The sequence below is a fragment of the Haemaphysalis longicornis genome, unplaced genomic scaffold (assembly GCF_048455015.1).
Source record: "Haemaphysalis longicornis isolate Haplotype H1 unplaced genomic scaffold, Haemaphysalis longicornis Haplotype H1 scaffold_3, whole genome shotgun sequence".
Taxonomy (NCBI): Eukaryota; Metazoa; Arthropoda; class Arachnida; order Ixodida; family Ixodidae; genus Haemaphysalis; species Haemaphysalis longicornis.
This window is the reverse complement of record NW_027526335.1, coordinates 106,795,403-106,820,296: the sequence shown is the minus strand read 5'-3', so window position 1 is coordinate 106,820,296 and position 24,894 is coordinate 106,795,403. Positions and strand designations below refer to the sequence as shown.

General features: G+C 47.3%; 1 protein-coding gene across 4 annotated transcripts in view; it reads right to left on the bottom strand.

Annotated features, from left to right (window-relative positions):
- The window catches only part of LOC144174986 (solute carrier family 45 member 3-like), a 149,918-nt gene that overhangs the window by 52,313 nt on the left and 72,711 nt on the right, over window positions 1–24,894 (bottom strand). Inside the window, exon 1 of one of the 4 annotated variants that reach the window (XM_077703992.1) lies at window positions 9,540–9,681. The exons of the other annotated variants lie outside the window; for them this stretch is intronic. Within the exon in view, the coding sequence (XP_077560118.1) occupies window positions 9,540–9,544 (5 nt within the window). The 5' untranslated portion in view covers window positions 9,545–9,681. Of the gene's footprint in view, window positions 1–9,539; window positions 9,682–24,894 lie in introns of those variants that run through there. 4 annotated transcript variants of the gene reach the window in all.

Below are 24,894 nucleotides of genomic sequence, written 5' to 3'. Positions count from 1 at the left end.
GTGGCGCCCCCAGCGGAGTATGCAGCAGCTACCGTCGCGTCTCTAACCCTAAGCTGCTTCGCATTATCGGTTGGTCAATCCCTGGGGGCATCCTGCCACAATCATCATCAGCGGTGCCCGGCCAGGCATGCGCAGTGGGTGTGCGGACGGCGGACAACCACAAAGTCAAGGGAGGGAGGGACACAGCCCGGAACATGAGATGCTTCGCATCTAATAACAACAGCAACCTATTTAGGTCCACTGCAGGACGAAGGCCTATCACATTGACTTCCACCCGCGTCTGTCCTGCGCTGCCCGAGTCTATTATTTGCTTCCGAACTTGCCTAATTCGTCTTTTCATCGAGTTAATGGTCTCCCCCTTTTCCTAGTCCCGTCGCTCGGTAATCAGTCTGTTGCCCCGGTAACTCAATTAAGGAAGCCTATTTTCCCACGGTCTCAATGCTCGCGGGCTATCACTTGGCACAGTGCGCGCCTCTTGAATGCTACATCTTTACAATTCGTCTTTTTGTTCGTTTGATGTAGAACAAATTCCAATCGCACCTGTATTTTAATCAAAATTACCCCTTTGTTCTGGCGTTTGTGAACATCGACAAACACTGCCGTCTTTCAAAATCGCCACCGAGCCGCGAAACCATTGAGTGCACGACGTAAAACACTACTGCAAGGGGAGTAGCCTAAGTGCAGTGCAGGTTTGTTCAATACAACTTAGCCGCTTTCCCATACCTCACGGGCTATCTGTAGGAACAGCGCAGGGCGCTTTCTTCAACCCCCCGGCTCCCGCAGGACATAACGTTATTAGTTATAAAACTGTGCTATGTTATAAAACACGACACCTAGTGAGAAAAATTCCATTGGGTGTGAATGCAGTCCTTTGAGCACACAAACGTCGCAAAATTTATTTCGGAGTTGCCCATTAGGGCAACTCCGAATAATTAGGGCAACTCCAATAGGGCAACTCCCAATAATACACGAGTTCGAGTCATTTTCTGCTACCACATGCCATCGTTAGGCGCCCATGTATGGACGGCAGGCGGGAATTTCAGTTTGGGTGCAGTGCCGTAGTGAACTAATTATGACAAAGAACAAATATACCAAGATATGTTATACCACTTTTTACATTGGCTCACGCTGTCATTGCCGGGCACTACCGCTAGTCGACCATAACTAGACGCCGAAGAAACAAATTGGCTGTAGCGCTCGCGTTCACCCGCAGATATCTTCCGACTGTACTTCCGTGACAATGCAAAGCTTTTGACTAAAATCGAAACTGAAATCAATTTTAGAGCCAGTTTAAGTGGGAAATCTTACTTAAGGTCAGCAGATAAAACCCATAAGATTGAAAAAAAATTTAGGTGCGCGAAGAAGTTACCATATACGTTTATTTTATAAACTCTTAGGTGTATACCGGTCTTACTGCTTGTTCTACCAAATTGTTTAAGCAGCTTCCAGTAATCCTTTCTCCCCATTTACGATTCTTCAGGCCGCAACCCGTGGTGCGTACCTTCACACCTTTGGCATTTTCTGAATTAGGCACCGAGTGATATATATGTACCCACGGCACTGTAATATCTGGATAGTACGGACTTTCAGTAGGGTAGCAAAATGGGCGAGTGGGAATAGGCTCATGCAGGCTGTAAGGCAAGGCAGGCTGTGAGCGCCTATGTCGTTCCCACTCTGTCTCGTGGTTCGTTAGGCCACCCTTCATAGGAGAGCAAATTGTTTGTTCCCATACTACAGGGCCCCTTTAGCTTTCATCGGTTCTAGTTTCGCATCGTACAAACAACTAATAAGCTAAACCAAGAAGAAACGATTTCGAAGCCACCGCGTTTGCAGCGCCTCAAGCCGGGTCATTACAGCGGAGGTAATGACAGAGAGAGAGAGAGAGAGAGAGAGAGAGAGAGAGAGAGAGAGAGAGAGAGAGAGAGAGAGAGAGAGAGAGAGAGAGAGTCAACATGCTTGTGGCGAAACGTATTAGGGAGGAGGCCTCAGTTCAGGACCCCTTGAGCTCTTCGAGCCTCAACAGTTCTTCACTGAACAGATCACTGAAGTCGGCGGTGGTCAGAGTTTTATCCGAACGATCGTACGAAGACGGGAAAGGTACATCTGCCGTCAGTTCGAAAGCACAGACCACGTGTACACGGCATGCGCCTGTAGGCCGGTATGTGCACGCAGTGTGCGCAGATAATTTCGGCAGCATGCTTACAACTATGAATGTATATTTGCAACAACACGGCGGCCGAAAACGGCATATATTTTATTTCGGTGCCCCGTGGCAGGGTTTCCCATATTCTGTGATCTTCTGGTACAATTGTTCATCTACACAGCGAGTTAGGCTAGTTGGTATTGAAGCATTGTAGACGCAAGGCGCGAGAAAAGAAGGCAAAAACGAGGACCTAATAGCAGATCACATGGCGGAGATCATGGGTGAATTATTTTTCGACAACCCCTAACGCAATGCCTCAACATCACCGCTGACAATGGCAGGGCATTACCACCCAATCCACTTACCAGTTAGTCAGTATAGTCCCGTTCGGCGTCTTTTTGCGTACTTTCAACAGGCCCTACCCACTGCATTGTTGAAGCCGTTGCAGCATACGTGTTTGTTGTGCGGCGTGGGGACAAACTCAGTAACAGCGGCTACGGTGGGCCATGTTGTTGTCTTTTTACATATTCACAATACTAGCCACGTCATGAATAGCACACCATAAAGGTCTCTGCATTTAGACGCAAATTACTACCGTTACCGGTTTGGTTAGTGTTACAGCGCAGCTCTTAAGCGCCCGCTCCTGTGATTTCGCGCCGCCGTCAGCCTCGTAGTAAGCGAGAGAAGGAAGAGGACACCGAAGACAGACGAGATAGAGCGAGCAGGGAAGCGGAGAAGGAAAGTATAGCGAAAGTATGAGGAGGAGAGAGGTGTGCTGAGGCCGCGTGGGAAATTCTCAGGGGCAGCGAAGCTTTGCGAGACAACGCCAGAAGCGCGTAACGTCGTGAATTCGACGGTGACGCGATCACTTCGTGAGGTGAAGGAAATCTTGCGTCTGCCGCTGGAGCTAAACGAGTCGCCCGAGCAGAGGCTCAGCGCCGCCGACGCCAGAATCCAGAGGGGAATGCTGCTGAAGCAGCAGTTATACGCTCACAGAGACCGCAAAAGAACGGCGGGAGGGGCTATCTACTTGCCTATGGGTCTATCAGCAATGGCCATCGAAATTTCTGGCACGTCTGATAAAGTTGGCAACCTGTATGCCGCAAAGTTCGACAACGGCTTGCTGGTAGTGGCCGCCCACTTCTAGCCTACCGCGCTCACCGAAGACGCAGTGCACTTCCTGCGCCTCGCATTAACTGTCCATCGACCCACGATATTCTTAGTGGGAGACTGTAATGTAGATATTAATACAACCAGACATTTTGTGCAACTTATGTGCGAGAACCACTTGTGCAACTTATGTGCGGTACTCACCTACGGGGCAGAAACTTGGAGGCTCACTAAGAGGGTTCAACTTAAATTGAGAACGACTCAGCGGGCGATGGAGCGTAAAATGATAGGTGTAACATTAAGGGACAAGAAGAGAGCGGAGTGGGTCAGGGAGCAAACTGGTGTTAAATACATATTAGTAGAAATGAAGAAGAAGAAATGGACGTGGGCAGGGCATGTAATGCGAAGGCAAGATAACCGCTGGTCATTAAGGGTAACAGAGTGGATCCCTAGAGAAGGCAAGCGTTGCAGGGGGCGGCAGGAAGTTTGATGGGCAGATGAGATCAAGAAGTTTGCGGGGATAAATTGGTCACAGTTCGCACAGGACCGAGGCAATTGGAGAATAATGGGAGAGGCCTTTGCCCTGCAGTGGGCGCAGATAGGCTGGTGATGATGTGCGAGAACATCCCGTTCCTCTCTCTTGTAATGCCTCCCAAATCTGTCGCCCCACGCAGAATGCTTGCGTAAACCTCGCGTTTTAAAACCAGGCATTGGCGCAGCAAGTGTAACATATATCCGGGCATTCCTCTGGCGCAAGGCCGCCTTCACGAAAATAAAGGGCTGCGAAAGAAGGGTCTCTTGAAAGAAAAGTAATATGCGAAGAATGAAAGCGGTCTTTAACCATACATATATGTCTGTCTGAAATTATTTGCCTCAACATATTTTGCACAGTCGATAAAGCTAAGCAGCTGCACTCAAATTCTGCATTAGGGAGTATCGTAATCCTCGGCCACTTTCTTGTTACTTGCTATTCGTTCGGCCCACCTTTTATTAGGATTCTTGTTCCTTTTCGCGTGGTAGCACGCCGAAATGAGCGTCACCGTGCTGCTCCGTCAGTCGAAGTAAAAAAAGTGCTTGGCAATACAGCCCCCCCCCCCCCCCAAAAAAAAAAAAAACGGAACAATAATTGAAGCCCTAACCACCCCTCATTAACGTGCACAAGACCAAATAGCGTAAATAACAGGGGCTTCACCTTTCGGTTACATCGACGTTACTCTTCGTTCAAAGAAACGTTGATGCAGTGTTCCTCCTTAGGCCAATTGTACACAGTTCAACAGCGTACTGGATTGAGTTTTCCCAACACAGTGCCCGCCATATGAAAACAAACTCACGACATTCCCATGACGCGGCAAAAAGAGAGGAAAGGATAAAAGCGAGAAGTAAAACTAGGAAAACAAACAAGTAAAGCGGAAGCCATCATTGCTTCAAGCCGTTCATATGAAGCCGCGATCACTCTCACTTCGATGGCGTCGAAACAGCTGCGGCCTTGCTTGCTCGCAAAAGCACCTGGGCAAACGGGGCCGCGTGCCATGACGTTCATCCGTCGATGAAAGGCCATTTCCATAAATCACCGGAGAAAATGGACTAATGCGGCATTTCAGCCTGCTTGGCTCTCTGTTTGGTATGGAAGCAGCTGATACATTTTTTCTATTTCTGGGGGCAAAAGAAAGAAGTAGAAAAAATACCTGCGTGCTTTACTCTTATTCACACGAATATAAAACCCGCTGGTACATGCCCACATTTCATCGTTTCTCTTTGTAAGTAAAAAACAAAATGTAACGTAAGTCTTTGGGCTTGTGGGTCCATTCCACCAAAACAAAACAGCTCTTAGGACGGGACAAATTAAGAGGCAACACACAGCGCCATGTGCGTTGCCCCTTTTTTGGGCTGTCCTGAGCACTGTTCTGTAGTGGCAATGAAAAGTACATTTAAAATGTCCATTTTATCCGGTAGGGACTGTATATGAGGTTATGATGGTCCGGTGACATAGTGGCTTATGGCCAAGATCGCTCAACGCACTCGAAGAACTGAGACCATATCCCGGGCATATATTAGGCAATAACGCGGATGACGTCCTCGTCTAAATAACAGGCGGTCAAACAGGTCCACAAAGGTACACCACTAAGAAACTCTCGAGGTTGTACTGCAATTTCTATTTTATCAGGGCCTTACCCAATTCCTTGAAAAAAAAAAAAAACACACAGGACGAGGTATTTCGCAATGCCCGCAGTATAACCCTTTAAGCGATCCGGTTCAGGGCACCACTATCCCTATACAAACATAGTACGAAGGCCTGGTTTTAGGTCATGGGCCACCTGACATATGGCTGAGCACTATCAAAGTTTATATTTTATATAAAACAAACTGTGCCCTTCGTACGGTAGTTCAGCCCCAAAGAGTGCATTGCAGACACCGGTTCCTTGAACATGCTAACCCGGAGGCCGATCGATGCTAGGATCACCTACGGAGCGTAAGACTCCCGCCTCACCAAGAAGCAACAGGAGACCCTGAAGGCTACACTGAAGGCGTCTGAGACCGCGCTAGAGAGCCACGAAGGGTGGGTGCTCCTTTTGATCTTCTTTGTGCCTCCTCGGCGTAGAGTAGCGGTTAAGCCCCGTCATGTCAGCGAGCGTCCAGTCCTGATTCCCGTTTCTGCCCTGGCTGATTTTATGATCAATTCGTCGACGTAATATGCCCTAACAGCGACCTAACAGTGTCGGAAGTGCCTTAATCAGCTGTTCTTGCAGCACAAAAAAAAACCTTCCTGGATTTTCTCTCGTACTGCATACGCTACTGTAGAAAAATGACAAAAGAGAGCGATCCTGTTATCATTAGAGAAGCATTGAAAAGCTTCTGAAAAAGTTCCAGTTCTCCGCCTTGCGTCTGCTTCTAAGCTCAGACGCCGCAGTTAACCATATCTGGATGTGTTTACCAACACATTCCCACTGTTAATACGGATTTGAAAGAAATTGATAAGAACATATAATGTACGGATACGCGTATCCACATGGACGCACGAACATACGCACACACACAAATTTATCGTTAATCTACAACTGACATTGGTGAGAATGGTGTGACACGAGCCAATCCCGTTACATATAGACATTGGCGGGCTGTTTTACTTCCGTGCCTTCTTATTCGTCAAAACGTTCCATGGGGAGCATGACCGCTCCTACTACATCTTTTCATTTCAAACCTTTGTATGGAGCGGGTTGGGGTTGTTCACCTTCATTTTTTTACTTCGTCCTGCCCGTTGGGCTATGCGTTTATGTCATGCTATCGTTGTAATTGTCTGTATTGCTGCGTATATTCCTTTTTTCTACGGATAACAAAATAGTTCTAATTTTAGTTTTTGAAATTGTTGCAAATGTGTGTATCGTTATTTCTGAATTAACTCAACGATAAAGAATGTCCGCATAGGCTGCCAAGGCAATCAGAAGAGCTGTCATCGCGCCCCTTACGTTGCTGTGATTCTGCACAGGTGTTTGTTTTGAATTGTTGCTTGAAACAATAAAACAGACATAGTTACACAGCAAGCAGAACGGCTCAGCCCCTGCAACAAGTGTAAACAGCCGCCAAAATCAATCATATTGTCACGTAGCCAAGGACGACGCAGAGCGTCTGAAGTAATAAAGTTTATTGCAGACAACCTGTGCTCCGCAAAGAACTTTAAAAATGCACACTCGTCGAAGAAGCAGTCAACAGAGTGACGTACACAGACGAACTCCGCCGAGACGAATGCCGCGGGCGTTTGCCCTGCAAGCATTTATCTCTGAGCGCTATCGGCCCCGGAACCGCAGCATTACATCGATAACATTGAAGAACAGTCTAGCCTAGTGGCGACAGTGTGTAACCCTCTCTCCATCAAATAAGATTGCGCGGCGCGGCAAACAACAAAAAGAGCAAACGGGCACTCTCCTCGAACAGGATAGGGTTTCCGGGCACGGCAAGGCGCTAGCAGCAAAACACAAACAAGATATCTTCGCGGCAATATGTCGTCACTGATTGTGGAATGCGGTGGAGAGCATTCGTGCTCCGTCTGGAGCAGCGCCAGGGGGTATACACAGCACAGCGATTTTCAAGCGGATGAAGGACCATTACCAGTGACAAGAATTTGCTCCCGGGAAGCAAACTTTCAGTGCTGGAGTAGTTATTTTTGCCAGGGTGCGCTAAACATACACAGGAAACGGCTTCAGTCTAAACATAGCCACAAGTGGATCCAAACAATGTGACATTTAAAGCGCAGGAACAATCTCAAATGAATATCGCGCTGTGTGATGACATGTCCCGATGGAAAAGTCGGACAGTCTAGAGCTTTCTTGAACAGGCACATGTCGTGTTCTCAATAAACGTTGTTGTAGTTCAAAGGTACAAAAGGCCGTTCATGTTTCCTTAAAAAGTATGCGAACTGCTCGGAATGCAACAACGAGCATTCGGACTGAGAAAACCAGCAAGACATGGAAAACGTATACGCAACCAATCAAATAGACCGACCGGCGCAGCAGATATTATACGTCTTCGTAGAAATTCACTGGCCCCGCCCAGTTTACTTTCCAAACACCAGGTGAAACTGCACATCTATCTAACAACACTTAGCACATTCCTCGCAAATCCCCCCTACGTGTGCTTCCCTTCTAGGTATGTCGGCATAGGCTTGGGGCAGCTTTCTTGGCATCATAGGAACTCAAAGATATATCTAGGAACAGCTCGTCTGTATAGTTGACAAAATATGCGTGCAACGTACGGTGAAGTATTTTCGTGCCTCCTCGACCTCGAAACAGAACATTAACGACCAGGAAACTCTTAACTTCGCACTGGCTGACATCCTCTCCTGAAGCCTTGCATGAATGGGGAACCGTGTTAAACCCGGAAAAAACGTCTCTATTCGCATTAACAAAAAAAAAAAAAGAACGACATACACAACCATTTTTGTACTCTATCACAGGAAATCCCGCAATAGAATTGCTGGAATACAAATGTTTGGGCATTACTTCAACTAATAACCGAAGCTGGAATTCCCCCATTGCTAACATTTACGCTGCCTTTCGTAAATTGCTTGCTTCGGCATAAGCTCCACGATGCCACACCTGAAGTTAAGTTACCTTCATGCACTACGTTAATTAGACCTAAAGTGGAATATGCTTGCACTGCTTGGGACGCCTACACAGCAAGGACTATAAACTTGCTACAAAAGATACAAAGAAAAACTGTTCGGTTTGATTATTCGGAATATCGTTCCACAGATTGGATCCGTTTCTGAACTGATGCGAAACGATGGTATTAAAACACTGGAGTGAAGGAGAACGTTTGTCCGCCTTAAGTTGCTGCATTTGGTATATCACCGGAAACTTGCTTTAGACTCGAGTTCCGTCCTGAAGCCCGTTGCAACTCACCGTACTCGTCCCACGCCTGTCTTTAACACCATTGTTCGCTTCTACCAATCTGTTTAAATTTTCTTTTTTCCCCGCACCATAAACGATTTTAACGATACACCAGAGCAATTCATTAACTCCCTTGATTTATTAAAAGCTAATGTTTAGTTGTGTCTTGCGACCAGCGTTTCTGCACTTTCTTTGGTTGTTTCCACTTTTGCCGCTTGCATTGTGTACTGCATTCTACCTGCGATGAAGTTAGCATTTAGTGCCCCTTTTGTTTGGGCCTCTGGCCTGCAGCATGTTTACATATACATAAAAAAATATATTAGAATTGTATATAAGGGCCACAGGCGTTTACTTCCGTGAACAAAAGTTATGGTCGAGCTTTGGAGCGCGGCTTCGATGCTCAGCCGTGAAAGCGACATTTTTCATATCAGCGGTAACAGTCAGCTCGCACTCACATGAATTGTAGACGGGTCTGATATTGCTGTACAGGCACTGCGCGTCTCAAAACGCCGCAAAGGCCTTCGCACGCTCTAAAACAGCAATTGTTTGGACCAAGGCGAAACGACTCTGCTACTGGGTCACTAGTTTGTTCACAAAACATCGCCAAACCCGCAGCAAACAGTGGCTAATTTGAGGCTAAATGGTCTGCCGTTGCCAAAGTGAAATGCGAATGAACTCCCCAAACCGACAAGCAGTCTTGTAGTTGTCCAGAGATCGTTTATCGTACTGTTTCCAGACAGATAAACCGGAATTGCATCCAGTCTGGCTTAAACTAAACTCACAAGCAAGGACCGGGTGCCGCGCCGGCGAGAAATAACGACGTCACATTCCGTCTCGGTGCAGTGCCCTTGCAAATTCCGGTGTCCCCGGCGGGAGACGGAACCAAGCGACGAGCTACTTACCCCATGAAGACGTGTTTTATCCTACTCCAGCAGCAATCGAAGCGACTACGATTTATACACCCCAGACGGAGCCGAGCAAATTGCTACGCGACTGCTAAGCACGAGTCTCTCACTGCGTTCAAGTGCAGAAAGTGCAGCCGAGTGAGATAATCCAGCCGGAATTAGGCGCCTTGCTGAAAAGCGCGTGAGTTAGGTAACGACTCCGTGAGTAGCGTCAGTGAGCTCGCACATGCGTCGCCTACGCTGCGCGAAGCCATCAATCATGTCACTCTTCGCACACTGCTGCACATCGCGGGACCAGCGCATAATTTTATTTTTGTTTATCTCATTCGCAGCACGTCGCGTGCGCGGTACAGTTAGGCATGAGGAGCGTACAAGAATGTCTCTATCATAAATTCCGCGATACATTTACCTTGTAAACAGCAGCGACAGCCTTGTTTAATGTCCGCGCGACTCCGTCATGCGTTCCTTCCCCGCTTGCATACGCATTTTTTTTACATATCATATGCATCAACCCGCTATGTACTCTACGTTGCTCGCCTGTTGCTTTCGTCGGCTCCAGCGTATATACTTTCCACTTAAAATACCAAGGTCAGGTTCACATCGCGTATTGTCCCGTTTCTCAAGCATGTTCTGCGAAAATTTCTACCTCGAGTTTCCAAAGAAAAAAGAGGAATAACACGTGGCCAAAAACGGTAATAGATACCCCGTAACTTACACCTCAGTGAGTACGTGTAAGAACGATAACACAGAACCCTAGAGGAGCCAGGAAAAGCCTACACGAGCCATTACGGCCATAACTCCACGACGGCGAAGCCAGCGAAGTGCCAGAACCGAAAATGTTGATACACGTCGCAAGCAGAGGCTTCTGCCAGCAGAGAAGGGCTCCCTATGCCAGCGTCGGCTCTGGGCGTGTGGAACACTAAACTTTAACAATTCTACGTGGTGTGTTTATTTTAAAGCGAAGATTTCTCTGACTCTTCTCTAGGTTTTAAGGTAGAGGGGGAAGGGAGGGGGGGGGGGGCTGCTTTATGTCCTGGTGCTCCGCTGGGTTTTATCTTACACCAGATAGGGCTGGCCTCCGCGAGCCCGAAAAGCGACTCGCGGTGGGGCGGAGGAGGTGGGGGGGGGGGGTGCCCCCGGTAAGTTTCACTAGATAACGCTGGTTCCCCCACGCTGCACCCAAGGGGTCCGCCGGGGAAGGGACTATTGCGGGGATTGTGCGGAGGAGGGTTTGCACCGACTGGGGAAGACCTAGTTCATGCGTATATCACGTTCTCTGCCCTTGGAGCTGGTGAGGTCTTGGCCAGGGAGATGGAGGCGTCGAGCGCTTTTCGTTACGTCTCGAACTTTTCAACGCACTACTGACCGCTCTGAAAAATCAGCAAGCACGCCACGCACACCAGTACTCTAAACAACGCCGCCCGCAATTTCATTTCAAGCGAGGTATGCCCGGATGAATGCTCCCTGTTACGTCTCATTTCTCAATATCGGTGTGACTCGCCAATCTTTTTATAGTCGTTTTCAACTGCATCGGCACGTGTGCCAGCTAGTTTGGTTTTATTTTGCAGCCTTGGTTGACGAAGAATTAAATTTTCGCTTATTCGAGAACAAATACGTTTGTGCTACTCCTTTTCTTTTACTGCCCTTTAATTTACCCGTCTGCGACTTGCATGCTTCATACCAAGTTCCCATTAACACCTATTAACAGCTGCGAAACCAGCACCTCTACCCAAAACATGCGCAAAAATGCTCCGAGGGACAATGAATAACTTTACACACTCTTTCGCATTCTCTGCTCCAAGTGATTTATTTCAATTTTGCGCCTCCAATTCCACACCTCAGGGATTACTCTTTCACTAAAAAATACAACATTCAGTTCATCCGGATCTCTTACACGCACAGCTGACACAAGATACGGTTCAAGTTAGAGGGTAATGTCACATGTTTCCAATCATTCTTCACGATGACACAGAGCGGTGCCAGATGCCGCCCCCCATGTAGCAGCTACGGAGACATTCTGGTCGGACGAGGCTGCGGAAGCTGGCAGTATACGCATCGTGTCCCAGTTCCGCACCCACGTTGGATGCATGCGCTAGATTCGTGCGCTTTGTGCCGACGAGAGTCATACATTGGCCGTGCTCTTGAGCCATCCGGAAATGCTCCCAAAATTCTGAGCAACAAGGTGCCTCGCCTTCTTATTAACGTTCTCCAGGAGGCGGAACTGGCGGACTCGTGGTGAAGTGACCGTAATATTGACTCATTAGGTGGCGCTCGGGCAGAGCGATTGGCGGCACATCTTGCCAGGCTAACACCACCCGATCCAACAAAACAAACACCACCACCACCCTGATTGCGCGAGTATGTCCAACCAGGCGAACATTGGAAGTCTGAGTTATCGTGCAGGAGGAGCCTTGATACGCACAAAAACCAATTCGTGCTCCATAGAATACCGTAACAAATCAGCGCACGAAACAATGGGAGAAATTTTATCGTCTTGGCGACAATTGAATTGTGCGGCGCTTAACGGAATCCAGTTTGTGGAGCAATAGCACGTTGAAAAAAAATGCTGGAATACCAGGGCGAAACAAAATACCGTTAAGGTCCCACTCAGGGTGAGGGGATAGCCTCAGCACTTCCTATAAATTGTACCCGAGCGAACACCATCATCAGCGAATCGAAGTCCGCCATACTTAACTTTGCGAAGGACAGTATCTCCCCTGCATCTCCATCCCGCTAGAGAAGACCCGCACCCAAGGAAAGTTCCTTTAGTGTAAACTACGGCCCACTCCCCTCTACCGGGCAATGAACTGGCCCACGCAACCACTCGAGCTCTCACCGACCGAGCTGTGTTACCGACGACACCACCACTGGTACTACCACACGCACACCAGGTAGCAGAGGAAGGCCAAGAACAAGCGCCAATAACTAGATCGCACATCGACGAACTGGTCCCACACAGATCACCACAGGTTAGCCAGATGAAGATATTCACCAGTCCACCAGAAAAAGAGCACTAACGTGGTGACGACTGCAGACAAACTCATTCAGGAGTCCCGCTATTATTGAGTTCTCTATTCGTACCTTTTCACTACATCCAAATGCAAAGCAGACCTGTGTCACACGGTATGCGCTTGCCGTAAGCTGAAATAAAGGTGTGCCAAGCCATAATAGAAGCACGTGAGTTTTTATAAACACACTCGGAAAGTAGTATCGGGTCAGCAAATGAACTTCTTATATCCGATATTCGTTGTAACAGTAGAGGTAAAAGCTGGCTCTAACAAATCGGCAATCTGGCACGCACAACAATCGTAAATATAAAAACGCATTATTCTAGACATCGAACTCACTATAACCGAGGTATTCCACACCTGTATCCCTGTGGCATTTCAAACTAAATGGATGGGAACATGACAACGTGAAATTACAACAGAACAAAGTTCGTTTGGGAAAATGAGCCTGCGTTCTAATTTATTTGAAGAAGGGATGGAGGCGAAAAGCGAAAACGCCCGTGTGTTCCAGATTTCGGCGCACGTATATAATCCCCTGGTGGCCAAAATTAATCCCGAGCCCTCCACTACAGCGCTCCTCATCGCCTGTGTAGCGTCGGCGCGTTAAACCCCGCAATCAATCATATTTGAAGAAGAATGTGATCTTCGTCTCGCGGCTTTTCTCATCCATGGACGGGATTTGAAGACCACCAGAATTTCCACAACTTTTACAAAGCATTGAAAAAATGGTTTTGTGTTCTTTCAATTTTTAATTCTTTTTTCGTGCTAGCTTTTAAGTTGTGAGCCTTGCCCGAACCAAATATTTCTTTGTTACAGCCGATATCACTCGCGCCTCTCGCGGTTTTGGCTTGATTACAAAAAAAAAGTGTTCTTAAAATGGAGTGTGACCAACAAAACTTTGTATTTAGCTCGCTATAGCCCTGAATTCGCCATATCAGTGTTGGCTATACTGATGTTCAACTGTACATGATGAGAATAGATCAATGGCAGATCGTTCTGCTCAGCCCCACTAGGGAGCCACAACTCACAATGGCTGAAATCGCCGGTAGTATCCAAGCAATCATGGTTGACGGCGAAGGGAGCGAGATCGTCCAATCGTCTCATTTTCAAAACACACCTTGAGCTATACATAATGTCTTCTCTTTCTTTTTAATCATTAGGCCCAAATAATGCTCTCGCATTAGAGGAGCATCAGTTACCAAAATATACGACGATTGCCAGATTATCACAACTTCGCTGCTTTAGGTGAATACAAAACGGCTTTAGTTATTCGCTTCAAAAGCAACGAGGATTTAAGCAATCGTGAAAGACTGCGCTGTGGTCTTCAGCAAGACACAATTTTGTCAATTGTGTAAGAAAGTACAGGAGGCGGAAAAAAAATATGCCAGGTGGAACAGAGGTTTCTTGTATCGCCGTGTCCTGCACTGACGGAGTTCTGACAGATTTGCACAAATTCGGCCCCGACATCGTTTTGTGTGGTCATTTTTCAAGCGAAGCTTGTATTGGCTGAATTGTGTCGCCGTCAGTGATGCTGTTAGTGACGTATGCCAAAACATTCCTCTCCCGCAGCTTACGGCCCCGTCGACCCGAGGCCGACACTGCACTTAGTCCGGGGTATTTTGAAAAATGAAAAAAAAATAAGCACGGAAAACCGGCTAACAGTGTCTTTTATGAACTGGGCCATACTTGTAAATTTGAAACACCAGCCGTCCGTCCGCCGCTGTGTGCCTCGTGTCTACGACCCCAGATGGCGCCACGCGAAAGAGCAAATAGGCAAAGACATGCCAACGCTCTCGTCCGCACTGCACCCGCCACAGAAAAATGGTTGTGTTAAGATCAGTCATGGGCACGTTACCGAAAAAAAGTAACAGTGTTACAGTTACAGTTACCTAACCCAAAAAAGTAACTCTGTTACAGTTACAGTTACGAATTTTCCAAAGGTAACTAGTTACAGTTACAGTTATTGCAAAAAAGTAACGTCGTTACTTTTCCGTTACTGTATAAAACTAAGTAATAGCTAAAAAGATTTCGCTTATTTATTAGAAACGTACGAAGGCATGCAGGTAGTAAAATTACGCGTAGTAAACCTACACAGGGGAACCTAAAATGATGCACTCTCATGCCCAAACCAACAATTGTTGTGTATGCCTCATTTTTTTTTATTACGGAAGTTTTGCTATCCGTCATAGGGAACTTTATTTTTTAATTTTTTTGTTGCTGTACTCTCGCTGCAAGAAATTTATTTGCAAACATCATTGCAGCATAGAATTAGTTGTTTTTCAAAGTGGGAATCAGAGAGGCCGAACCTATACTATACCGAGCTGGAGGACAACACAGCCGAAACAATCTTTCAATGTCAACTTAATTTATTTTCGCCTACAATGCCGTCGCTTGACCGTCCCGCGTAGTGACAGAGAATGCGAAAGGGGGCGGAGGTGGCGGGTCGACGGAAGGCCCTTACAGGAAAGGGGATACGGACGTGGGGGTACATTGTCTGTCGAGGTCTTTTTGAAAGATACTAAAAAAAGCGCTTCGTTAACTTTTTATTTCGTACTTGTGATCGGAGACGGAGACCGATTTGAGCCATTGCCGAAGCGACGTTTGTCCGTGGGCCCTCGGAGTCATTCTCCCGCCCCAACCCACAGCCACCCCCATCCCCGGAATGAGACAAGATATTTCCAAAGGCAGTAAAAACTGAAATGAACACTTTACTGTTTTCCCCTCCCCCTCCTCGCCCCTGTCCTCACAAAGGCGGATTTTGCCGTCTCGACCGGAAAAAACTGCTCTCACAATCCCAGCCTTCCACAGCAATCACGTCGCCGATCCCAGGTACCCCTGCCTTCGTTTGCTTTGAGGCGTAGGCCGAACGAAGCTCGCCCAAGTGTTCCTTGCACCCAACATTCAAAAGCAGATGTTGCTACTGTTTTCGTTTCGGCCACAGCCCTCGAAACGAAGTCGTGAGACTTTCCAAGAACATTTCTTCGTGCAGTGGCAGTGTGGTCAGACGTCTGCCGGCCAAGATGCTGGCTGGTGTAAGGGCACTCAGGGGCCACCATCGTTGGGGTCGTCATATGAGTGGAGAGGCATGAAAATTATTACTTCCTCAACCTCGTCCGAGCACTTGGTACAGCTCGATGAAGCCTCTAGACTAGGGGTCCCAAACGTGTGGTCCCAAATACGGCCAGGGGTCTCTAAAGCGAACAATGGTCGCAAGCAACTGCGACTTGTGAATCGAACACTCTACAGTGCGCACAAGGCTGGACGAGCGCGAGGCCGCCGAGAGACTCCCCGCGGAGTTTTATGACCGTGCAAACGGGGCTGCACGTCGCTAATGAGAAAGCGACGCCCTGACCGGAGTTTTCCAGGCTTCCGCGAAAGTGCAAAGGTTTCAGTGCGTTGTGCGGCGTTTGTGTGTGTGTTTGTTTTCCTGTTCGCCTTTGTGTTAAACACTTTTACTGCACTCCAGATGTGGCGCAAACGGTGCAGCCGCGTGTCGGACTATAGGTTGTGGCGCGTCAACATGCATCCACGTGCGCTTAGGCGCGTGTCGCAGCGTTATTTATGGCCTGGGTGAGAGCGATCCCCCGCTGCTGAGGAAAATACTGCAGCTTACACTTAGAAGCTTCGAGCCCTTAGTAGACCGCGTGGGAGACCACGCACACGTGCACACCTGAACATTTCTAGTCCAGATTTTAAATGCAGAGCATTTCTTTAACCCACATGTAGCGTCCGCCGTCCGTCCGCAACAGCTCAGCGCGCAGATGCGCCCTCTCCCCCTCTCCTCCTCTCCCGCATCACGCTACCCTCCTCGCTCTCAAAAACAGGTCCGCACCCCTCCCCCTACACTATATAAAAAAATAATACTTATGGGCGCCTGGTTTCGATCCCACGACCCTGCGGGCGGAACGCAAGGTACATGGTGCTCTTCCCACTGCTCCACAAAGCCGACACAGAATCAAAGGCTACGAACGCGCCTTATATCCTTGACTCATTCAAACTACGTCAAGAAGCTGCTGATACAACGCATTCACTACCTGTGGGCGGAACGCGAGGTACATGGTGCTCTTCCCACTGCGCCACAAAACCTACACACAATCAAAGGCTACGAACGCGCCTTATATCCTTGACTCATTAAAACTACGTCAAGAAGCTGCTGATACAACGCATTCACTACTACCAACTCCCCAAACACTAAACGTTAAAGCAATACACCCACCCCTATGCGACGCATTTACTCGAGTCCCCCTCGCGGGGAGATGGGCCCAATTTTTTTCACCCATGCGAAAGGAGTGAGCTGGCATGATGAAGTAGACGAATGTTCTGCGGAAGAAAGGCCGAAAAAGTGAAACGCGCAAACTGTACATCGGTCATTAATGAGTGTTGCTGTTGGATAATTTTTTTATAGAAATAAAGTAACTGTAACGATATTTCTCGTTACAGTTACTCCACAAAAAAGTAACAGTGTTACAGTTACAAGTTCCTCTAACTTAAAAGTAACTAGTTACAGTTACAAGTTACTGAAAAAAGTAACTAATTACCGGTAACGCGTTACTACTAACTAGTTACTGCCCAAGACTGGTTAAGATTAATCCCAATCCAGCCCAGTCGGTCGAGGGTTGGGTTGCGGTTGGTCAAGGGTTCGGCATTTGGCTTTAAAGAAATTCCACAAGCGATTTGTTCACAGTGTCACACGGCTCGACAAGCTTCATATGCACGGCTGTTCCCAGTAGATGAGGGATTTTTTTAGGCATTTTAAAGAGGCCATAAAGACAAAATACAAGTTTGCTTCATTAAAAAATGGCAGCATCTCCACTCCGTGGATGATGCCGAGGGTGCGGAGTACGGGGACTCAAAATGACATCCAAGTTGCGCCTCGAGTGACATCCGATTTGCGCCCCAAACGTCATTTGATTCGAGCCGTGAATTGCACCTTGATTATTCCCTAAATGAAACTGCAACTCACGGCTCAAATAGAATATCGCTTGATGTTAGCTTGACAGTGGTGTGCGCGCGGATGGACTCGGACGGACATTGGGAGGTCCTGAGGTACTTCGCACAGTTACAGTCGAGGGAGTAAGCCGTCAGACTCTCGGGTACTAACTCGCGGTCGTAGCCCAATGGGTAAGACGACAGACACTAACTCTTTCTGGTCTACGAGACACAGGCTAGAATCCTGCCGATGCCTGTGTGATTTTTTGCGATTGTAAATGCTATGCGCACGGACGCGGACGGACATTGTGCGGTCCTAATGTACTCCGCACCTAAAAGACTGCTTCTCCCTATTATAATGATAGCAATTTATTCCGTAGATGTTAATGAAACCAGTAGAAGCAGTGGCAACACCCGGGACACTTTCTAGAGTTCTCTCTATGACGTGACAGAAATTTGCGCGATTGCGGGCTCCTGGCTTATAAGCCTCCACCAAGAAACACGACTCGGTGACTGTAGTGGGCCCCTAGTTACCTTTGAGCGAACGTGCAGTTAACAAACTGACAACAGTGCTTTTAGTGCTGGTCTACATGCACCTCTTCTGCATATATTACGTCACTGTAATGCAGCAGTGTTTTTAGTGCTGGTCTATATACCCCTCTCGTGCAAATATTACGTGACTGTAATCCAAAATTTAAAAGTTGTGGTGAAACAGCGCGCAAAAGCCAGGGCAGAAAGAAGAAGAGAACAACAACACGAGCGCTGACTATCACCTGAAAAGTTTATTACACGGTGAAAAAGTATATAAGAGCGTGCGTGGCCATAACAATCTTGACGTAGATCACACGTGTGCGCAGAACCACTTACATAGTGAAAAAGTTTATAAGAGCGTGTGTGGGCATAACAATCCTGACGTACATCTCACGTGTGCACGGAACAGCCACTGATTCAACATCTGTCCAGATGCACAGAACAACCAGTGATTGTTGTGTGCACACGTGAGATGCAATTCAAGATTGTTATGGCCATACACGCTCTTATATACTTTTTCACTGTGTAAGTGGTTCTGCGCACACGTGAGATGTACGGTAAGATTGTTATAGCCCCACACGCTCTTGTATACTTTTTCACTGTGTAAGTGGTTCTGCGCACACGTGAGATGTACGTCAAGATTGTTATTGCCACACACGCTCTTATATATAATTTCACTGTGTAATAAACTTTTGAGTTGATAGTCAGCGCTCGTGTAGTTGTTCCCTTCTTTTTCTGTCCTGGTTTTTGCGCATTGTTTCACCACAATGAATCTGTACCATCTGGCCCAGTTCTCCACACTTTTGAAAATTTAAAAGCCTCCAACATTTGCTGGACTTTTCTCAGTTCAAATAAGTCTTTGATAAATGAATTGTAGCTGAGCGAGTTGTTAAGGGATCGTTCTTTCAACTTGAACAAAGAGCTGTATTTTGCCTACGTGGTCCCTTTAACTCATGCTCCTCAACCAACTCATTTATTCAGAGCTCCGCACTTCATTAAAATAAATCTGTAGAAATTTAGAGGAATGTCTACTAATGTGTAGCATTCTTATGCGGCTTGTGTAAAGCGCGAGTTTTTTACAACGAAATTTGACTGTGAGTAACGAAAGTCTTTGGATTATTTTGCCCTTTTTGTTTTATTTTTTTCTGTTTGCCTTTTCGCGAGTGATGAACATAAATTTACTTGGCTAATTATGCCTTTCTTCTTGTGATGATGCAAGGCGTACTGCAGAGTTGGTAATTTTACACTATTTTTATATTTATTTGCAGCATGCGTTTGCAGTCTTTTTTAAACTTCAGTTTTTTTGGAGAGGCGGAGATTTATAAGATGCAAACTTTTTATTTGTTCAGATCATTTTTGGGAAAATTCATTTTTTTCTATTTTCCTTATTTTAAGGTTTTTCAAAATTCTGTTCGACCAATTATCCCCATTTACGCTATTATAACCATTAAACGTGTTAATTCCGCCAAATCTGCATTTTTCTGCAAATGCGGGGCGTTACACGGTCCTGGCTGCGGGAGTACTCCGCAAAGAATGCCACGCATTGAAATTCCTCGCTCTCGCTACAGGCGGCATGAATTATTTCAACAAGCGCATTTCGTGACCATTGCTTGTCATTTGACCTTTTTTTTATTTCTTCTGCCTCTTTGGAACACGTGTGTGTGCGCGTCAAATGAATCACGACGTTAGCAGCTATCAACGAGGCTGGAAACACCATGCTTTTTTGTATTAATGGCTTTCAATAAGGAACTAGGCGTGCAAGCCACAGCCTGGTTAACGACGGTTATGACAGGCGGCCCGGCCAGGACGTTTCGAAATTGTGTACTATACGAAGACAGACGATAACCACACAGAAAAATGTAGTTCGGATGCACATTAACATATAGGCGATAAAGCTGTTCTCCACATAAATGCGTTTAATTTTAACCTCCGATACTTGGATACACTGCTTCAAATTCCACCGAAACTTATCACCCGGCTGTAAAATGCGTCAGATGTTAAATGACCGGCATTTTTTTTCGGCTGTTTCAATCGGATTAGCTTGTTATACGACCATCCGAAGAAATCTGCGAGCTAATAAATCTACCTATGGAAGCGTAAAATTGATACGTATACAGTCACTGTTCATTGCATGCTGCAGTTCCCGCACCTCTCAGCGCTGTGCATTTGGACCAGGAATTCTTCTATTCAGAGGTGTGGTTAGTACAAGGCTGATCCCTCACCCCCAGCTTTGCAAAAATAACAGAGTCTTCAGACACATCGTACCGCAAAAATAGCATCTTAGATATGCACGTATAAAATATATGAAAGGGAAGGGGTGTCTGAAATCAAATTCAACAAGCGACATTACTAGGAAAATAGTGACGTGAGCACGCCATCTATTACTAACTTGAGACGGCAGTGGGTAGGTGTAATAAAGGGGTTTTCGGATCCCGGCATTTCGGTTGTCTACCACCAGGGGACTGCGACCCGGCTATCAAAGGGACGCCATCTTGAGAATAAACTTCCTTTGTATTCCACCTTCGAACAAAAGCGCTTGTCTATCTGTCGTGCTCCTTCGGGGCCACCGCATTCGCGATTAGAGTACGTTACTAGCTTTCGAAATGCAGTAACGCGTAACAGGTAACGCTTTTACCAGTGATGCCTTTGCAAACAGTACTGTGGGCTGCAGCGGCCACCATGAAGGCTGCTGACCATGCTTTCTCCGCCTTCTCCCAGGTGGCAGCACATAACTATTTCTAAGACGACTCATTACACTCTTAGTTACACAAGGAAAAAATGGAGGGAAGCGAGAGGAAAAATGGGTGCCCTAATCGTATTTACTTCTTTGTTTGCCGCAAGCAGGCCAATTGAGGAAACCCCCGCCAGGCTAGTGAGTGACTGCAACACTTAATGCCGCCTCATTACAAGTTTATCCATCACATTCACCATCCGAAGAAACAAAGCAGCCTTTTTCACGTAGGTTGTTACGCAACACAACAGAATAAAAAGAGAAACTACAATTGCGTATTGTAGTCCAATGTTTGTTGTTTTCTGGCATAAAAAAGTGCGCACCAAAGTAGAATAAAGTGACAGCCAGCCCCTGTTAACAAAGCATCGGTTACAAATTAAAACCCGGAATAGAAAGGGTCTGCATTTCGAAATGAACAATACGTTATTTGGCCTTAAGTATCTGCACAAAGGCACTCTGCACAAAGGCACAAATGCACAAAATGCACAAAGGCACTCTGGAAGAGCAATAAGTGAATGATGAGAAGGCAGTTGTGAAGCAGCTGTAAGAAGTCACTAGCTTGGCTTTGTTTTTGAGCCTTTATTTCTTATTCCGGCGGCAGCTTGTCGGCGTCTTTTTCTACCAACGCGTTTGGAATTTCGCGGTGCTGTTTTTCTTTAGGAATAATTCTCAGCATTTTAAGCCTAACTGTGAATTGCAATCGAACGAGGTTGTATAAAACATCTTCTAACACGCGATAATGCAACTTTTTGTCATATTCGCCATCAGAGGATGATTCTTCGAAGCAAAGTGAATAAGTCAATGTGTTTTTCGCGGCAGCGGTGCACTGTTGAAACAACGCCGCCTGTATAAACATTGCCTAATGCGTGAGCAAAAAATGGCCAAACAGCCACTCTCCTGTTGCTCTCTCCTACCCTTTCCCGCTCCGTAGCCTTCCTGCGTGCTTTCATGTCCGCCAGCCAGCGCCGCTTCTCGGAAACTATGTAAAATAGTTGAGTTTGTCTAGCGTTCCCCAGGCGGCGCTGCGACGCGTTCGAGGCAAGTTGACAGACACACGCTGTACAAGTGGGTGCCGTCTTCGCGACTCGCGAGTAGTGACGTAAGGCGGGGCGTCCGCCGGCGCGCGCCACATAGCGGTGAAGTGGCTGAACTAAGCATCCCTACCCTTCCCATTGGAAAGCGGGCGACGCGTCAGGCGATGTTTATACAGGCGGCGTTGGTTGAAACCAAATATTTAGTTCATGATTTGACCTTCAGCAGAAGTTGAACAAAGCCTCAGTTAATCTGTTACGCGCGGCGGAAACCCAAACCCTGGGCGCCGCTAGCATTGGCCTCTCCAACTACCGTGATGACGTCGCTTTGCAATGTGTTTTCACGCCGCCTCAGAACTACCGATTTCGACGTTCCCCCATTTTATGGCTGCTAACGACGTTGCACGCAATGGTCCCGCTATACTCCGTAAAAAGTTAAGAACGGCAATCGCTCGCGTACGGTATATCACTCTGCCTAAGCGGCGGACCCAGATGTGAACGGGCGCGCGCGTTCTGAAAGGAGATTGCTATGAATGCGTGATACCGTCTGCCTTTTCGCACGTAGTTTTTTTGTCATCGCTGCAGTATTTTATAACCACATTAAGTCCGAAAAATCAAGAAAACGGCTCATGTCAAGTTCAAAATATTCCCGGTAACGCACTACTTGCGCCGCGCGGAGTAACATCTGGCTGCGGTGATGAGGCACACCTGCAACTTCCGTTTCCGTTCTTAACATGTATCCGAGTATAGCAGTCCGCTAAATTCAGCCCTACTGCCCTGCTGGTGTGTGGCGGCAGCCGGCGTCAGCAAATAGGCTTCGTTCGGGAGGCCGCAGTTTCGAACAAACGTTTCTCGTTGAGCAATACGCGTATATCGACCGTGAGACCACAAAAGACGGCCCAGGCATTATTTACTTAAACACAGTAACCCAGTAATAACAGTAATCCTATTAATTGTAAGCGCGAATTCTGGTTGCAGCTTATAACAAATACTTGTATTTAACGAACTAGAGCACGGAGTGAAACGCTGCGGTGTTGCCGCGACGCAAAGCCTCGCCCTGCACAGCTGGAAGGCGTTAGCAGAGCCCAGCACGACTTCTTATGGCGATATCGCGACCCAAGTGTGTGAACGGATCATCTTGCTCGCGCCGCGTCCCAGCCGTGGTAGGGCTCCCGTTTCACGCAGCGGCCGCATCTGGAGCGCATCTTATGATAGCGATAGTCACACAAGCTGTACGGCCCTTTCCAGTCATCCTTCCGGGTCGACGCGCACCATGACCGTGATTCCCCTACTACGAAGCGTCAAGCACGCCTTTTACGCCGGAGCTGTGTTGGTGCATGTTTCCGTGCATTTGTCGATGCCCTCACAACAAAACGCCTTGCGGCAAAGGCAGCTTTATTCACGAGAATTTCAAACACGACGTGCTCCACAGATCGAGTCGTTCGGTGTCTGCTGCTAAAGAAGGCATACGCCTGGGCAGAAACTTTAAGTCCGCTGGCTGAGTACGCGACAGAAAACCAGAAAGACTGATTAGATTCAGATTTTGACGGTTTTACGCACCGAGGCTACTGGAGGTCTCAGGATTAACTTTGACGGCGGCTTAAGGATCTCGGCAGACGGGCGTTTTCACTTTTCGCCTCAGTCTGAAAAGCGCCCGCCACGGCGGGGACTCGAAACCGCGTCCTCATCGGGGAAAGGCTAGTCGCAGCACGACTTAAGCGAGAGTTCATGCCTTTATTGAAAATTATGTGTCGCTTGACCTTCGCTCAAGGGAAGTGTCGATCGATTGTGGGGTTTAACGCGCCGACGCAACGCAGGCGATGAGGCGCGCCGTAGTGGAGGGCTCCGGATTAATTTTGACCACCTGGATCTTTATCCTGCGCCGAAATCTCAAGGGAAGTGTATTGGGACACGTCTTGTGATGGAAACATTTGTCTTGGGATGTCACACCGATCTGCGGCCCTGCCGATCGATCACCCGGCGGCGTACGTGCACTGATTTGACATTGTCCAAGAGTGTGTCTGCAGCTGCCTATGAGTGTACATCATAGCGCCAACAAAGCTATTGTCTGTTTTTACTAAGTGACGATGGCTCTACAGCTCCGCTTGTCATCCACATTCACAGGGCGAAATAAACTTGAATTTGTTTTACATCATCGCTCTCACTCTCCTTCACCGTACGCAGTGATCATTCACAGGAAATTAAAAATCGCCTAAAGCAACGGCTCATGGTGACAAAGAAGCGGCTATTGTATCACTATATTCGCACGCCAAGACGATCCACTGCCATCGGCGACTAACTAACCGCAGCTGATAGACTTACAATCAAATTAGGTGATGGCGACCCGCAGGCGAATCCTTAAATTGGTGTTGGAGGACGTGTTGGATCACAAATGCTCTTCGTAAATATTGTATATAAGAAATTACTGCGCAAATAAAAAATAATTCTCGTGATGCTTAAATTTAAGCAACCCAGCGTTATTCGGAAAGAATTTACACCGAGGCTAGCAGGAACGACGCACTTTTTGTAGTTGGGGAGTTCGTATACGTGAGAACGCAAGTGAAGTAAAACGGGATGGAGAAATGAAGCAACTTACACAAGCGCTTGCTAGCTACTGTTGATTGAATCAGAAAGTGTGCAATATATAGGTACCATAGACGTTCCACAAAAGCTAACCGTACGCCAGTACTGCGAATAGAAAACTAAAACACAAAAAACTGATGTAGGGATGTAGGCAGAGGAGTTGTGAAGACTATCTAAACGACCAACCTTGCTACGCAAGTGGTTTATTTTTCCAATAGCGTCAAGGCCGCCCTACATGGCGCGAATTTCGCCTGTGACTTCGCACAAGCGGCGCGGCCTATGTAGCAACACGACCTATTTTCCTATTTTCGTTGCCGTGACCAATTGCCAAATGCAAAGCGGTGTTAACAGGAGAAGTTCAACTGTTCCAAATATTTGGTCATTTCTCACAGCAAAGAGCATAGATTGTACTGCCGCACGAACGGCGCCACAGCTGCGAATCCGCAGGCGCAATTCGCACCATGTAGGACTGGCTTCCCTGACTGTACCTTCAGAGCCCTTCAGTGACGCCCTTGGAAAAACCAACTGCCCCCTTCTCG